At 34.8% G+C, this 17,025-nt stretch overlaps 1 protein-coding gene across 1 annotated transcript in view; it reads left to right on the top strand.

Moving 5' to 3' along the window:
* TMPRSS15 (transmembrane serine protease 15) overlaps nucleotides 1-17,025 on the top strand; it is a 56,794-nt gene that overhangs the window by 33,467 nt on the left and 6,302 nt on the right. Inside the window, 6 exon segments of the mRNA XM_050711886.1 lie at nucleotides 1,060-1,149; nucleotides 2,469-2,594; nucleotides 3,065-3,196; nucleotides 5,544-5,654; nucleotides 8,275-8,407; nucleotides 13,940-14,035. Coding sequence (XP_050567843.1) covers nucleotides 1,060-1,149; nucleotides 2,469-2,594; nucleotides 3,065-3,196; nucleotides 5,544-5,654; nucleotides 8,275-8,407; nucleotides 13,940-14,035 — 688 coding nt within the window.

Below are 17,025 nucleotides of genomic sequence, written 5' to 3'. Positions count from 1 at the left end.
AAATTTTTATTCCATTTATCCTTATAGAAGTTCAAAGATTTTTCACACCAACAATATCACCTTTCCCCCAACGGGAAGAATAGTAGATATGCTAGTAGACATATTTGTTTTGAAATATATGGGTTTCAAACCTCCTTGCATAAAAGCTTAATTTGAAAATCTCATATTTAATTGATGAGTTAAACAATAATTGTTGCAGTAATAACAATAGTTAATTTTTAATACATTTTATAAGTTTATGGAATGAGAAAAGAAACTGCTCTTTATTTCTTAGCCAAGATGAACTGCAAAATGGTGAAAACTCCACCTGAGAAATTTTTTAGAATTTTTTGAATGTTTTTCAACTAAAAATTTTGCTACCAAGAAACTTTCAGGTAAATTCTAATGGTTTCCATTATAGATCCATATGGTCTTGCTACGAAGTTTATTTCCTAGATGACAAAATGGGCTTTAGTATCTCTGCCAGTGCTTCAAGAAAATCAATTAGATAATAAGCAAGGCATGCCAAATAAATGAATGCTTATATTTAGGCGATGGGGAGGCTTCCTGTCTTATATAGATGTTTTCTAGTTTTTATGTTAATACACTACTAAATTATACACATTTTATTCACATTTTCTGTCATGTGTGCAGCTTGCAGACCAGTAATTACCAAATGAAAACAAATTATATCCTTTCCTGCCTATGTGGGGAAGACTGCTCATAACACCATCATGAATGCAGTTGTGCACCTCGGCACTAGCACTTCACAATCAGCATTGTCTCACCTACAGCTGACCGATGGCATGAATTGTATGGGTCAGCAAGTCTACCACAGCAGCTGATAAGGACAGTAAAGCTCTTCCACACTTTGCTTCCCCAAAGGAAGTGGAGTGGTGGCTTATCACAGTTCATTGTTCAAGCTTTATAACAATAGGACCATAGCTGGCCCCTTACAGTGGTAAAGTTAAATTGAATATCTTTTTCATAAAATTATTTTTTCCAAATTGTCTTTGTAGACAGATGATTGCAAAAATAAAGTAATAGATGAAATATGTTTTGAAATGTTTTCTTTTTCAGATGACTGTGGAGGACCAGTTGAACTCTGGGAGCCAAACACTACGTTCAGCTCTGAAAACTTTCCAAACTATTATCCTAATCAAGCATCATGTAAGTCATTCTTTTCTAAGTCTTCAGGAAAAGTTTAGTTGAATAAAGGTTTTAAATGTGCTTTCAAATGTTGTCAGGAAAAAAAAGAAAAAAAAGATCCAAGCTAAATACTTTGGGCTCTTTTAATTGAAGTCTGTCTATAAGACACTTAGCAGAAGCTAGGGATTCTTATGCCAGTTGATTAAAAAGTGATGTTGATAAGCATAATCCCTTGGAATGATTTCAGACAGGCCAGATACATTATGCCTTTTATGTCAAATATTTTCATATCAATACACATGAGAAGGTGTTGAAAGTCCACATTTTAGCATTTCACCTCAACATATTTGTCAGGTTAGTAGCTTGGTCATCACCTCTTTGATAAATAGTTCACCTTTTAAAGTTGAAATTATATATGTATGTATTTTGCAAGGGATTATCTTTATTGAATATTTCTTAACGTACCAGTGAAAAGACAGCATTAATCTACTAATGTTACTTGATTTAGATGAAGCTACAGCTGGCAAAGGTGAAAAGAAAATGAGATTTACGATGTTTCAAGGTGGTATATGCTGTGTGCTGTTGATGGATTAAGCAAGGAAGAGAATTTTGCTGTTGCTTCTTAATTAAATTTCAATTATTTATTACTTTACCTTTAACAGGAGAATTGTGCTGGGATGTTAATCGCAAAAGTTATTTTGTGTTTTGTCCCACTTGTGATATGGTTCTTATTTCCAGGTATTAATTTCACAAGTTCCCAGACACGATTGTTACTAGTGAGAAAATACTTTTCATTCTATGAAGAGAGAAAAAGTGTTTTGTGTTGTTTGTTATTTTTAACTTTTTTAGCAAGATTTCCATAGTATCCACAGTCACTTAGAATAAATATAATAAAGGTGGTTTAAACAGAGGCAAATGCTTCTTCTGTAAAAAGAGATCTAACTTGAGAGACAGGTTTCTGTGAATGGTTATAGAAATTATTTTACTATCCAATAGCATAGGGCTTAAGTGACAAGACTGTCATGTTTTCATAGTTACAAAAGAATTACCTTTCCTATGTCAGGGAAACAAGCAGATGCCATGAATGGTAATAAACGCAATTGTCTATGTCTTAGAAGAATAAATCCAATTTTCGAAAGCATTTTAGAAAATCAGAGTAAATGGGATTTTAGATCTGGACAGCTTAAGTCACTTCTAAAGTTGAAATTTAGACTTCTGCATCTCGTGGGTAATTCTGAATATTTTAACAGAGATCTTTTTTTTCCTTCAATGTGAAAATCATACAGAAAATGTGACAACCATTAAGCTGGTTTTTGTGTTTGTGTGTTATTGTTTTCTAGGTGTATGGTACTTAAATGCCGAAATAGGGAAGAACATTCAACTTCATTTTCAGGTATTTGATGTGGAATATATTTATGATATAGTTGAAGTCAGAGATGGCAGAGGACCAAATTCTTCACTTTTGGGCAAGTAAAACTGCTGGGTAGTAAAATGAATGCAATTAGGCTACTGGAGCAAACTGATTGATCTGATGTAAAGGAAATCAATTCTCTCTTTCTTTTACATTTCTTCAGATTTATACATCTTATAAATTAGCAGGAAAACTCAAGGAAACATACAGTATGTGACATCATGTTTCCCAAATGTTTGCACACACTCAGCTTTCCATAAATCCAAAAGAAATTAACTTCTCAATAAATAAGACTGCTTATGTATGTGCAGAAACAGAACAATATTCATGTGTTGGTCAAACTTTATTTTCTATACTGATATATCAAATTTGGGGTTGAGCTTTGGGCATCTCAATCTGATAGCAGTAAGTCTTTAAGAAATAACTGTACTCATGTGGTAGCAATATTTGCATTGAATCCTAAAACATTTTGAAATAAATAAGATCAAAATAACCTAAATGTATCCATGTTCTCCTGGAGAGTAGCTGTCTATACGGGACAAGGCCCATTGCCAGATGTCTTCTCTACAACAAACCAGATGACAGTAATCCTTTTTACGGACACGACTGTAACAAAGAAAGGATTTCTTGCAAACTTCACTACTGGCTATCGTCTAGGTCAGTGTACAATCTCATGTCTTTAAGAGGTTATACCAAAGCTCAAATACATTTGAGGAAAAGTGGAGAGTAGGAGGTGACTCTCAGTCCTTAATCAACAGAAATATCAAAAAGTTAAAAAGACTAACAGTTACTCATTTGCACTTTATGTTTTCTAGCAGGAAATGTGACATTTTTGTTACTTTAAAAAGTACCCAGTTGGCTGATGTCAGTACCGTCTGCAACTCAGTTCAATAGTATGGGAAAAAGTGACTCAGTATTTTGACCAGTGAACCATCTAAATGCTAAGAGGGCAAATATGAACTATTATTTATACAAACTCTCAAGAAAGAACATCATTTTGTCACTCATTTGGTGGTGTCATTAATGTATGCTTAAATGCATTTGTAAAATACTTGTTATCAATCACACTAGAAGAACAAAATGCATATGGTAACTCAGATTAGAGTTTGAAATATGGTCTTTCTTGCAGCTTTAAAAATTTGATCCTTAATGTATGAAAGATTTAGGAAGAATTACTTTTACGTGTTTAGACAGCAGTGTATCTGATCCCAGTCAGTTTCCTGCTGAAAGAGTCATGTTTGTGCTGGGAACTGCAGCTGGAATTGTCACCTGCATAATACAGCAATCATCTCTACAAAAACATGCAAACTGGAGCCAAATGTGGAATATATGTGTATGGAATAGCAATGTGCTTAACAGGACAAATCCTTACACTAACTCTAGGTCAAACCTTATTGAAAATAATTAAAGGCTTTGTATTACTTTGTGGAAGTCTGACAACAGAAAAGAGAGAATGGAGAAGCAGTATGTGTTCAGAGATGTGTGCAGTCTCATTCACTTGCGTGAACAGAAAGTCAACAAGAATCTACACTCTTTTGCTTTCTTTTAATATCATAAAGTCAGCTTTTTTATATAGATTTACAGTAATAGTGATATATGTATATTTTTTTATCTCTGACAAATCATAACCATTGATTTACTGTTGGTAAATCAACTCACCTTGTGCAAGACTGACAGGCAGGTTTATATGGGCACATGAGCATTTTACTGCTTCTTTTTCTTCCTTATCTATCACATTTGTTCAGCTCAACAACACTATGACTATTTTTTAACTGGTTCAGTAAAGATGAAGCTTTGCCCATGTTTTGTTGTAAAATAAATTATTATGCTTATAAAGGCAGAGTTCTCAAAGTGGCCATTGCCAGGTCTGGTTAAATATATTAAAAGGTTGTCAATTGCAGAAGAGTTAAGCTTATTCACAATCTTTGCAGCCAAAGGACACAGACTAATACCATATTGTAAGTAAATAAGCGAATTTTGTAAGTAAAGAAGATTTTTCTTCACATTTTATTTTTCCATGAAATACTAAGATTTTCATAATGAAGAATAATTTTACAATAAATAATTTTTGATGGTATACAATATAATAAGAAAAGCGTATTTGAAAATCTTATCTTCATCTAGCTGTGTAAGTAGGAAGTAAGTTCTGTGGAAAATCTGGCATCAGTTGTGGCCAGTGAATGTGTGAAAATCTGGTTCAGGAATTACAAAAATCATACTCTTTTACGTCCATGTTAGATAACAGGCCATACTGGCTGATAAATTAATCTTTTTATATGGATATTAAAAATTTAGGAGGAGAGCAATTGTCTTGCCTTAAATAAGATTTAAGATATAACAAATGGTGCGATTAAATCCACTGGTCCCCACACAGCAAGGATTACACCTTTATATTTATTCTATATGTGATCTACATTTTTTACATAACTGATACTGAAGTGGATTAATCCTATTTTTGTGAATGCTTTCCTCATTCATTTCTATTACTTTTGTCTCCCCTTTCCTCCCAGCTAGGTTTTGAAAGGAGGACTCTTGGCTGTCAATGCCTCTTTACTTGCACATTTGACTTGACACACTTTAAAGCCACTAAACTTCTGTGAAAGTGTTGACATATGAAATTTGACATTATTAGTCGCTTTCAACAGGATTTAATCAGGATTTGATTTTTCTTATCCACTCCAAAGATTCATTTGTGCAGCAGAAGAACACTAGTAACCGAGCAATGCTAACTTTAGCAGAAACTGTACGGTGTAATACCACTGATTTTATACTTAATTAGCTTTTATTTATCTGAAAATCATCATTATTTTGAAAAGAAAAAAAAAAAAGGAAAGAAAAGGGAAAGTAAAGGGAAATCATAAGTGGAAGGCATTAGGAAAAAATCCTGTATACTATCCACCCAATTTTATTGTCAGGTAAACTGGATGATCTCCACCAAACTGATGTTTACAGTTTTACCTTTCCAATAATTGTGGTTTCATTTTCATTTCATGTTCTCCTTCAGGAGCTTGTACACTCGAGGAATATCAGTGTCGTAGTGGAGAGTGTATACCATTGCATAACCTTTGTGATAACCTACCTCAGTGTGAAGATGGCTCTGATGAAGTGAAGTGCAGTAAGTTTTATTTCATACATAGAGAAGGAATGCATGAGTATTTGGTATGAATTTCATAGGCAAACAGACACAGAACCTTAGCCAGTGTAAACTGCAGGAGCTGCATGCAAGCCATGCAGATTTACATGGCAGTATCTGACTTTGTCATGGACAGAAAAGCAAAGTCACATTTCTGAGACAATGCATGTAATCTTGTGTCTCTAGGAAAGGTAGTAAGTTACTCTGTACTTAAAACTATGACTATTTACAGTGACCTCAAAATAAAATGAAAACTCGTTACATGCTCTCGTTCTGTATCCATATCACATTTCCAAAATTTTGTATTTTTTCCTGTTATTAATTTCAGTTTCATAGCAGTATAAATGCTGTAGTGTGTAATAGAGTTTAAGAAGTCTTCCTGAGAGAAACTGTCAAATAGTGGGAAGCCAAACTGTGGCACAGAGCACCCTGCAGCCTGCCTAGACTCCACCTCATGCTGGCATTGCCATAGGATGAAGGTGTGGCACAAATGAAAAAGTGGCATCTGTTGCTCTCAGTGGATGTGCAGGTTCCTACAAGAAAATTGATAGCTGCAGTTGCTTAATCATCTGATAAAATGGTTCTTTCCAAAATTTAGGTGTACGACATATGGTTTCATTTTGCATAACATGGAAAGAATGTTCCCTAAACAACAACTTCAGTGTAAAACTGTTGTTAAAACTACATTGGGCCTAGAACAGAAATCACATTGCTGTGTCTGACAAAGTGCTGTTCTGACAATGTATTATGAAACACTAATGGGAGAGTTAAAAGCATACTTTTAAGCTCAATATATCATCATCTTCCTTTGTTTTAAGAAGGACTTCTAGGGTTCAGATATATCATTGGATATATGCTGACAGTTCTCATTAATTTCAACATCTTTTATATGGATGTATGTGTATATAATGTCTGAAAGTGCAGTGTCAGTGTTCACATTAATGCAAGTAGCTGTTTTTCTGCCTTTAAAAATGCACAAAATAAAATTCACTTCAGCTTCTTCTTAGCCATTGCTAAAGAAGATCTGAACAAGGTAACCATCACCTAAATTAACATTATGTACATTTTCCCAAAGATTTATTTTGCCATAGATTGTCTATTTCTTCATAACCAATTACCTCACATTAAAGGATAGGGAGAATTGCTTCCAAAAACCCATTTAATCCAAAAGTTGGCTGAATCAATCTAACCTTTAAAATAAAATGCAAATTCAATTAGACACCCTCATATTGAGTCTTTTCAGTGTCCAAAATACTTGCTCATTTTCCTGAAACCAATTTCAATTTCTTATCATATGTACCATTTTAGACTAGACAAACTGCCATTTTCAAATACTCCAACTCATGAAACTTCCCAGGGACTCCAAAGAAAAGACATAGGATATCTCTTTGAAAATTCTAAAGTATATGACATTACAATTAACCACTTGTTGAGTGCTCAGTGAGTCTCTTACTGCTTAGCAGCAGTGTATTTGGAGATTAATGTAGATCTGATAAGGAGAAAGGAAGAGGAATTATAGTTCAAGTAGAAGACAGGGAAGGTGTCAAAAGTGATTTGGAGAAATCTCACAGTGCAAGCAATTCTGAGATTTTAAAGACTGCTCCAAAATTTTGTATGAGTGATGTTTACCATTAATTTAACCACTGTCTGTCACTTATTTCATTCATGTGCTTTGCATGTTAACGAGGAATTTTTATTTATTTATTTTTAATAAAGTGGATAAATGTTAATCTTTATGGAAATATTTAGTTGCAAAAAGGTTTTCTGGAGAACTAATATTTTCCCCAAAACAATATTTCAGCAACCAGTAAATTGCAAATGAATTATATTGCTTTCCCTGCTTCATGCTGGCAATAACTGTTATCTGTCTCAAGTTCAGCTGTAGCCTATGAGTTATAGATGGAATTCTGTTGACCTTCTGCTCCAACTTCCTTAGTCACCATGACAGTAGCATAAGATTTTTTACCACATACTTAAAGAGTTTCCAAATTTTTTTCTGATTTTTATTTTTTTGAAAACCTTTGATAGAACTACTGGTTTTCAGAGAGCTTTTTTATTACTACTGTTATTATTTTAACTTAAGCTGCAATGAAAGCAAACACTGAAAGTTCTCATAGCGATTATAACTGGAAAATCCAATTTTTCTGTCAGCTCTGGTTTTAACCTTACTTCTAGTCAGTGTTACTGAGTATCATGTAGCTAAAGCCTCACCACAGTAGTTCAAAATTGTGTAGTACTGGCTAAGAAGAAATAGTTGTTAGAGTAGATGGAAAATGTTCTATTTACTGTCTGTTCATGAGACTTGCAAAACACAGGCTATGAAAACATCCTGTCACAGAAATATAGAAGGAAAAAGCATTTCCTTCCTGTGGGAATACAACATCTTCTACATACTGGGTTTATTACTGCTGTAATGTACCTTAACTACTTTTGTTCTTTGCTGGCAATAATATTATTGCATTGTGTGGAGGGGGGATTGTTTGTGTTTCGTGTTTTTTTGTTGTTGTTGTTTGTTTGTTTTGTTTTTGTTTTTTGTTATTTTTTTATTTTGTTCTTTTTTTTACCACCTGCCTAAAATGCTTCTATCCATTTTGGTCTACAGTGAGATTGCTTAATGGTTCTTTAAGCACCAAAGGGCTGGTACAAGTCAGGATTGGGAAGACATGGCACCTGGCATGTGCAGATGATTGGAATGAGCAGATTTCAGACAGTGTTTGCCACCAGCTAGGATTAGGGTGAGTGAAAATATTCAGAATATTCAGTGTCTTTGTACCTTGTTTGCAGCTTTTCTGCGTCTCTGTATTTGTGTTTTCCTCATCATTTTACTGGTGTCTATACCATTAAAAAAAAAAAAAAAAGACAAAACAAACAAACCAAACAAACAAGTCTACTTTTCTATAGTAAATGAAGTGCGAGGTCAGCCAACAAATTTGTAAGTGTCGCAGCGCCTGTTTTGATGGCATTCATCACAGTGTTGCGAACTTTGAATATGGTAGATTAGGCATGAGCATACATATTGGAGAACACTGTGAGACTGATGTGGTGGTGTTAGTCTTTTATCATTTTATGTCATCATTTATGTCTTCACTTTTTATGAGGATAGCTCCAGATTAAATCTGGAGAAAACAACAGCCTTGGCTGCTCCACTATCATATTGATGTTCATCTCAACTAAATTCAAGATAACCACCTGGGTATCCTGCAATGAGGATCCCAGTACATTTCATACTTATCATTAGACCTTAGCTGTTGGGTTACGAAACTGTATTTCTCTTGAGGTGTGGTTGAGGGTGGAGGGAGAAAGGAAGCGTATGATTGAAAAAATGGATTTGGCTTCAGTCACTACTGATCAGCTGAATTTCTAGGGAAGGGGTGAGGAGGGTCGAGTGCAGAAGTGTCATATTTTTGCAACTGTGGTAAAATTTATGGCCTGAATTCTGACCTCACTTACACTATATGGAACTTCACTGCCATCCATTGAATAATAAATGTCTTTCCTACAGTGCTGAGGTTTTTAGGGAATGTCACTCAAGTAATAACCAAATGAAAGTCTTAGCTTGCAGTTTATCATGGTCTCTAACCAAAGTAGGAAGCCTGCAAATGCCTGTCTCATAAATTAGTTTTAGATACCATACAGGAAGATGTAGAAAAACAGCTAAATGTTTGAAAGTATTTTTAATCATCTGATGAGAGAATGTGTGATGTTTTATTTTTATTTCTTTTGGGTAGGTACTGCGTTTATATACATATCAAATACCTGCATGCACAAATTCTGGTTGTAATATGTATATGTAATTATCTAATTTATGCATGCATATAAGGACATACAGAGTGTGACTAAATGTTCTTCTAGTCAAATAACCTTGTCCATCACGATGGCCAGTAGCTTTCTTCCTCGCTGCCTGCCTGCTCCTGCCTCCTTTTCCTCCATAACTTCTGGACACTGGTCGTTTTGTAGTGTAATGGTTTAGTTTACATTTTGATATTTGATAGGCTTCAGTGAACTTTGTCTTCCATGGTATTTTCTATTAGCTTTTAAAAATTACTTATTCTTTTGTCTCCATACCATTCTATGGCAATATATTTCAGAGTTTGTCTGCATAATAGAGTCAAATACACTTGTTAAAAAGAAAAAATCCTATTAAGTTTCCTAATTAGTTCTTTTTAAATCCATTGTTCAGTTTATTCCCATTGTTTAATATATATATAGTATTTTTAAACTGAAATTGTATCACATTCTGGTATCTTGGGTACCTTTTCTGTTACAAATCCTGCAGAACAGGATAAAATTATCATACGTATATAGAAATCCATTAAGCATCAAGCTGTTTCTGTGTTCTTTGAATCTCCTTGTAGCAGCATATTTGTTGATAACTGGCACTGTATTTGTTAGTAAATGGATGGTTCTAATAACAGGTCTTGGATAGGCTATAGCTCATGCTGCTATACTGAAATAACTACCTAGAATCATGCATTATCAGAGAAAGAGGCTAAAGTTCATCTGGGGTGATTTACTTTTGCTGTTAATTGGTTATACATTTTCTAGTGTCGTTTCTTCTTTAATTTGTGAAAAGGAAACAATGAGAGTCCTGCAGCATATCCTGATTGTTTATGTAGCTGAGCTAGAAGGTGCAGTGTTCCACACAGATTCTGATAAATCACACAGCAGAATCCTTTTGCTTCCATTTTTCAAGTATGTGACTGTCATGTTTGTGATATGTGCCAAACAAGCAAATCTGGAGGGATGCCTGTGTGTTCATCTACAAAATGGTTGCAAATTATTTGCCTAACCTATATTCTGAATGAGTCCAGAGTGCAAGATACACAAATTGGTGGAACTGAGAAACCTGAACAAGAATCCTTTGCTCAGCCTACACTTCATGTGTATCTGATGATGATGTTAAATCTCAGTATTGTTAGCATCTCTTTTCTTTGAGCCATCAAACAATACATTGAGCTTTTGACCACTCTTCTGGTTTCAAACACATCTGTTTCTTTGGGACCAGAGCCAGATGGGTTTTTACTGAATTTTACCCAGGAATGGGGTCAAACCTTGCAGTTTTGCTGTAACCAAAAGTCCAACAAGGAATTTAGAATTTGTTCTCAACCCTGCAGTCTGTTTTGTTCCTGAACTCACAAAATTCTTGAGAAGGAAATGAGTTAACTGGAATATGATTTCTTTTTTGAGATTCCCAGGTCAGTTATATTTTCATTTACTCCACTAATGAATGGTAGGTAGTAGCTGCATGCCTAACTCCTTGAAATACCTGACAAAATCCTGTTTTTGACTGTCAGACCTAGGCCTTCCAGCGTGGCAAGAGCCTGCTGTAGAGCCACTATGAGTAATGTACTAGATGTAGCAAAGAACCTGTTTCTCCATGTGTTGAGACTGTTTTGCATCATTGAGGACCAGAATTAGGGCAGTCCTAATAACTCAGTGGTAGACTTAATGTCATGTCAATTGTCAACAAGTAATAATGTGCACTTTGACCTGAAAGCCATAGGAGGAGTCTTGATGGATTTTTTTTTTTGATTTTTAGGTCCACAGTTTCACTTGGGATCAGACACTGCTAGTACACTAACTTGTACTAGTACACAGACAAGCTAGACACTAGCCTCATTTAAACCCTTTAGTTTAAACATCTTTTCAAATCCAGGAAGCATTGAGAGGTTATTTTTATTTACCATTTGCATATTTTCTTACAAAGAAATTGTGCGTACACAAGCATTTAGAAAATAGCTGCTCTCCATATGAATTCACACATGAACAAAGATTTTTTTTTTTTTTTATGCCAAAGAATGTGTTCATTGTTTGCAATTTGCTACTATTCTTTAGTGGTTGTTGTTCTCCTGTTTCTCATAAAATCATTGGACAAAGCAGAAACACTCCCCTGTGGCTTAAACACAAATTAAACAAACTGCAAACATCCTTGCAGCCTGAAAACTAAACAATGAATTACAAAATGTGTGAATATATATATATATATATATATATTTTTTTTTTCAAATAAGTGTGTGGATTTTTTTAGGTAGTAAAAGGAATTGTATCTATTGGGCAAATGGCACTCTTATCCTTATTCTGAATAGTTTTTCTGAAATGTACCATTTTATCTGAATCTTTCTCAACAGTCAATATAGTGCTTATTGTTACTGAACACATCTGAGACAGAATTAGAGACTGAAACCTTAAATAATGCTGTATATCTGCATGTAAGAAATTTATCCAGTATTCTTCTGTGAGTTTTGGCTAGTGAACATGTTGAATGGAATGAGGGCTACTTAACACCTGTATTAGCTTCTTAAAGGCCATTTTCGTCACAGCCTTCAAAATTTCTAACAGATCATTTTCATTAACAGAAGACCCACAGTGAAAAGCCAAGATACATCTTACTTTTAGGATCTCGCCTATGATATTAATCTTTTCTCCTTTTGAAATGATAAGAGTCTAGATGATTAGAGATAAAAGTTATCACAATATGCCATTATCACTCCCTCCATTTGAAAACTAGTTCTATTTTGAATGTTAATCAGTTCTAGGAAAAGTAATCTTATCAGAACATTTTATCTTGGGTACACCTAATCTATGTGCTGAACGATGCCATGAATCAAAGAAAATTAAAGAGCTGTGACACTGTCTGTCTAGAGTTGTCCAGAGTTTCTGGACCTGCTAAACTATCATGTTCTTATTAATCTGAGAAGCTCCAGGAAAAGCACATGATTTCCATGATTTCTTATACTTACAGAAATGCTTAAGACTCATCATTTACCAATACCTTAATTAAAAGAGTAGCAGCTTGGTTTTGCAGTCACATAAGATTTAGGAATCTCCAGCTGTTTGTACTTCAGGAAGTCAAAGTAAGTAAGTGAATCAAATGTAATTATCAAAGGTTTTCTCATAGCGACTTTTTCCGTAGAGCATGTCATACAGCTTTCCTAGTGGCACATCAGGGCTATTGAAAACCTTCTTTTTCCTATGCCTAATCTTACTCTTCACACACAGCAGATTTGCAGGCAAATAGTAGACTGCATACTTCCCAGGACAGTGAGTGCACTTGAAGTCATACTGCCTTGATAGGTGCTCCCTGTGTATTAAATCTGCACAAATGGTTGTCTTTTCACTCCTGAAATATCTATGGCTAAAAGATCAGATGGAAGCAGGCTGTCACCCCCAAAACAATTATGTAGTTTGACCTCAGCTGTCTTTTTTACCCAGGTTTCCTCAAGAGCCAGGGAGTATATGTTCCAAGCCTGTCATATGCAGTATCACAAAGTATATGGTGCAGAATAAGCTATGAACAAAATCTAGATATGGGTTGTAAACATCGAAACACTTCATCTCACCAATAGTTCACAGAATTGTTGGTGTTCAAAATGCCATTGTTGCAGAAAAGGGAATCTAGGAGTACAGCCTAATTCAGATGAACTAACCTGTTCAGTGGAAGACACAATACCCTTGATTTATTCCACAAATCTTAGAATCATAGAATCATTTAGGTTGGAAAAGACATTCAAGATCACCACATAAAACAATCAACCTGACCTACCAAGTCCTATCATGCCCCTCAGTGTGATGTCCACATGTCTCTTAAATACCTCCGGGGATAGGGACTCCACTGCTTCCCTGGGCAGCCCATTCCAGTGCCTGACCAGCCCCTCTGTGAAGAGATTCCTTCTAATACCCAATCTAAACCTCTTCTTGAGAAGAGGTTATTCTGTTATTTTGATTTCAACAGATCTGTGGGGTGAAACTTAACTTCTAAGGTAGCTTTAATTCCATTAGATTCTTCATGAAAGAAAGTATATTTTCATTTCTCCTCTAGGCACAAAGGTAAAATATCAATGAAATTAAATCCTGTAAAAACAGCAAAACTGTGATATTCCAAGCTTCAGCTTGTTACTCATCAATTTTGCATACTAAGTTTTAGCTCCATATATTTTAGAATCATTATTGTAAACCATTCAGCGTGGCACCAAAAAGCACAAATTGATTTTTTACTTTCATTAAAATAATTATTTCTATCTATTTCAATATAATTGTAGCATTAGAGATCTTAGAAGAAGGCGTGAGAATGAAAGTAGGCAAGTATCCAGGTATTTAATCCATGAAAGTTTCAAAATCTCACAAATCTCCAGATAGTCATTATTTCATTTAAAAAAAAAAAAAAAAGCTGCAGTTTATTCCACCACCATAATCATCTCCCAAACAGTCCTCCACCAGTGGAATAGGTTAAATATCTAAAAACACACAAGTGTGTCTTTTTTTTCTAGGGATGCAAATATGTCATCAACTGTATTATTCACCGGAGATGGCCCATTTGCTGACATCACCAAAACAGCTAACCAAAGCCTTATATTTACAAAAAGGTGGGTAGAGTGAGGTTTATTCCTCATACAAAGGATAACTGTAAGTATGGTGACTGACATTTATACAATAATTTCTAGTTCAAGTTTTTCTGAGGGGTAACATGGTTCTGTACAAGGTCTGGAGTATCAAAATAGCTAGGTTTTATTCTCTATCTGCTGATGAATTTTATATAACACTGGTCAACTCACTCTTCCCCCTTCCATTCCTGTCTATTTTTGAATTTCAAAGGAAAGAGATGCTTGCTGCATTTTTAGCCAGCATTCAGTACAGTTTTATGTGAAGTCTTTGAACATTGACTGTGGAAATGATAAATACCGTTATTTTTACATTTCTTTTTACATGCATATTTTATTTGTAAATGCTATTTACAAAGTATTTCTTATGTAGAGATCTCTAAACTGTGAATATATAATACATTAATTTGAGCACCAATAGAAGGATTAAAATGGAGTGGTATTCCCCCATTGTTATATAAGAGAGAACACACTAGGTTCTCTCCAAAATCAGTAGTGAAAAATATGCACTTCCAAATTGTGATTCATCAAGCTATCTTTGCTGGAATAAAATTAATCACATTCTGTAATCCATTGACTTTATTGACATAAGTTTAGGACACCAGACAGATGTTTAGACAAATTAATCTCACCCAAAAATGTCTTCTGGGTTTGTCTCAACATTTAGAACTGAATCATTAGGTGAGATGATCCTTGGAATGCATTTGATTATACCCTTAACCTTTCTCACTCCAAATGAACTTTAGTTCACTTGAAGTGATTCTGAAGGGTCCTACAAACAGGTAGTATTTCTTGTAGATTAAATGAAACTGTAACATTTGCACAAGATTATATTCTCAGGAAATTATGGGATTTACAGTACACCTCCAAAAGGAGAAGGGCTATCTATCATCAAATAAAACATATAATGACTTCAATTACTGTGTTTCTGCTTATGAGGGCTTATTATACACATTTTCCTGGAATCCTACCAAAAACACTGATGCAGAAAATTACTGTATAATTGCTAAAATGTTGAAATGATGTTGAGGATGGCAAGAGTCCATATTCTTTCAAGTTTCCTTTATGAACATACCACATAGTAACAAAGCAGGAGGGAATTCTCAATTTGATATGCTGTATTTTATCTAAATTTAAAAATAATGATAATAATAATAATAATAAAAAAGCATTGTATCTTCTAATTGTACTCTGTTAATCCTAAACATTTATCGTTCTCATTGGTAGTAAAAGTATCTTTAACTAATGGGATATCATTGCAACCTATTTTTCCTTTTTTTCTTGACTACATGTCTAAATAAAGATAGCCAATAGACATCTTAAACAGCGGCAGTGATTTAAAGACATCTTCTGCTAATATCTGCTAAACTGTAAAAGGTGATTAATGCAGGAGGAAATGGAATAAGTTCATTCATCTTATTTGTATTTCTGTTGCTGAAATAGATATCTGTCTTCTACCATTTTTCATCTGGAAAGCTGATAGAAATCATTTTTACAGGGTGACACCATTATAGTTTCGCATGCTTTTGTTGTATATACAGTGAATGACAGAAAGGTTACATAGTTTTGATAATTAAAAAATCAAATGCTCATAATCAGATTATAAAAGGTGTTGCTCACATTGCCTTTGGTAACTACATTCAAGCATAACTACCATAGAAGAAAAGGAGAGCACAGATCCTCAGCTGTGGTGCAGACATCATAACTGTTCTCTGATGCCTTTAGGTAATGTATTTCTTGACAGAATAGCTTTGTACAGGGCAAAATCATGACTTGAAGATACATGAGCAGATGCCACAGGCATAATTGCTTTTGCCATTCCTAAGTGAAGACCATAATCACAGATGTCCCATCTATTTCAGATTTCTGCCTTGCATGCTCCTTCTTAGATTGCACTCAGAGGGTCACATAGGTTGGGTATGCAGTGCCCATGCAATGCCTCTGTTGCCTTTTGGACTCTCCCAAGTTTACCAATAGGTAGCTGAGGACTGGTAAACCGAAGCACAGGCAAGGAAGTGGTTTTCATACTGTGAGCTTACTCCAAAAAGATGAAAAAGCAGAAGCCCATAAGTACCTTATATGAAAGCAGTCGGTAAGCAGTGATGGTGGGAGATACATGTGACTCCATTATATGCAACTCCCTTCTTCAACGTAAAAAAATAGGGACAAATCTTACATGTTGGATATTAGATTGGCTAGTTCATATCATACAATACAAGGCTAGAGGCATATCTCACTCGCTCACCCTCACCATGGTGCAGATTTAATCAGGTGGTGGAGCGGAGGGTTACATCTTCTCACTTGCCCTTCTTGCACCACTACGCCATTGTGAAAATGCTGGGTCATGTCACCCATTGCTTCCCTCACAACAGATTTCAAATTTTAGTGTAAACATAGTGAGGGATGTATAATACCACATCATGTTTAAAGAATCCTTCCCTTTTTCTCTTTTAAAAAGAGATACTGTGAACTAGCTTTTGGCAGTCCTTTTTATTTTTCTCTGATATACTTCTGTGTATATCAGATTTAAATTGCTGGCACACACACTGTCCCAAGTGTTCAGATTCATTACAAGCTATGAAGATAATCTTAAAACCTCTGGGTATCAGAAATGCTTGAGTTGTTTTGATCTGTGGTCTCATACTGTTCAGGCTCTGGCTTTATATCTCTGCTAAACAATTCCTAACACTCTATATGCAGCTATATATTTTATAGTGCACTGTAATCTTAGTAAAGAAGATACACTGATACCAAACTAACCCCTTTTTAAAATTCTTTGGCTACACTGATCTCTAGTGGTTAGTTATTGAAAACTTCTCAAAAGGCAGAAGAAAATGCCATATCCTGTTACAATTTTGTTGAGAATCTGTCATAAACAGATGACTTGTTCACTTAAATCACAAGGGTAATCTACTTTTATTTCCATAACATGCATCAGTTAAGTGTCCATTAAAGAAGAACATGTACATTTAATA

This window comes from Cygnus atratus, chromosome 1 (assembly GCF_013377495.2).
Source record: "Cygnus atratus isolate AKBS03 ecotype Queensland, Australia chromosome 1, CAtr_DNAZoo_HiC_assembly, whole genome shotgun sequence".
Classification (NCBI taxonomy): Eukaryota; Metazoa; Chordata; class Aves; order Anseriformes; family Anatidae; genus Cygnus; species Cygnus atratus.
The sequence above is the reverse complement of the archived record's forward strand: the minus strand, read 5'-3'. Positions and strand labels throughout refer to the sequence as shown.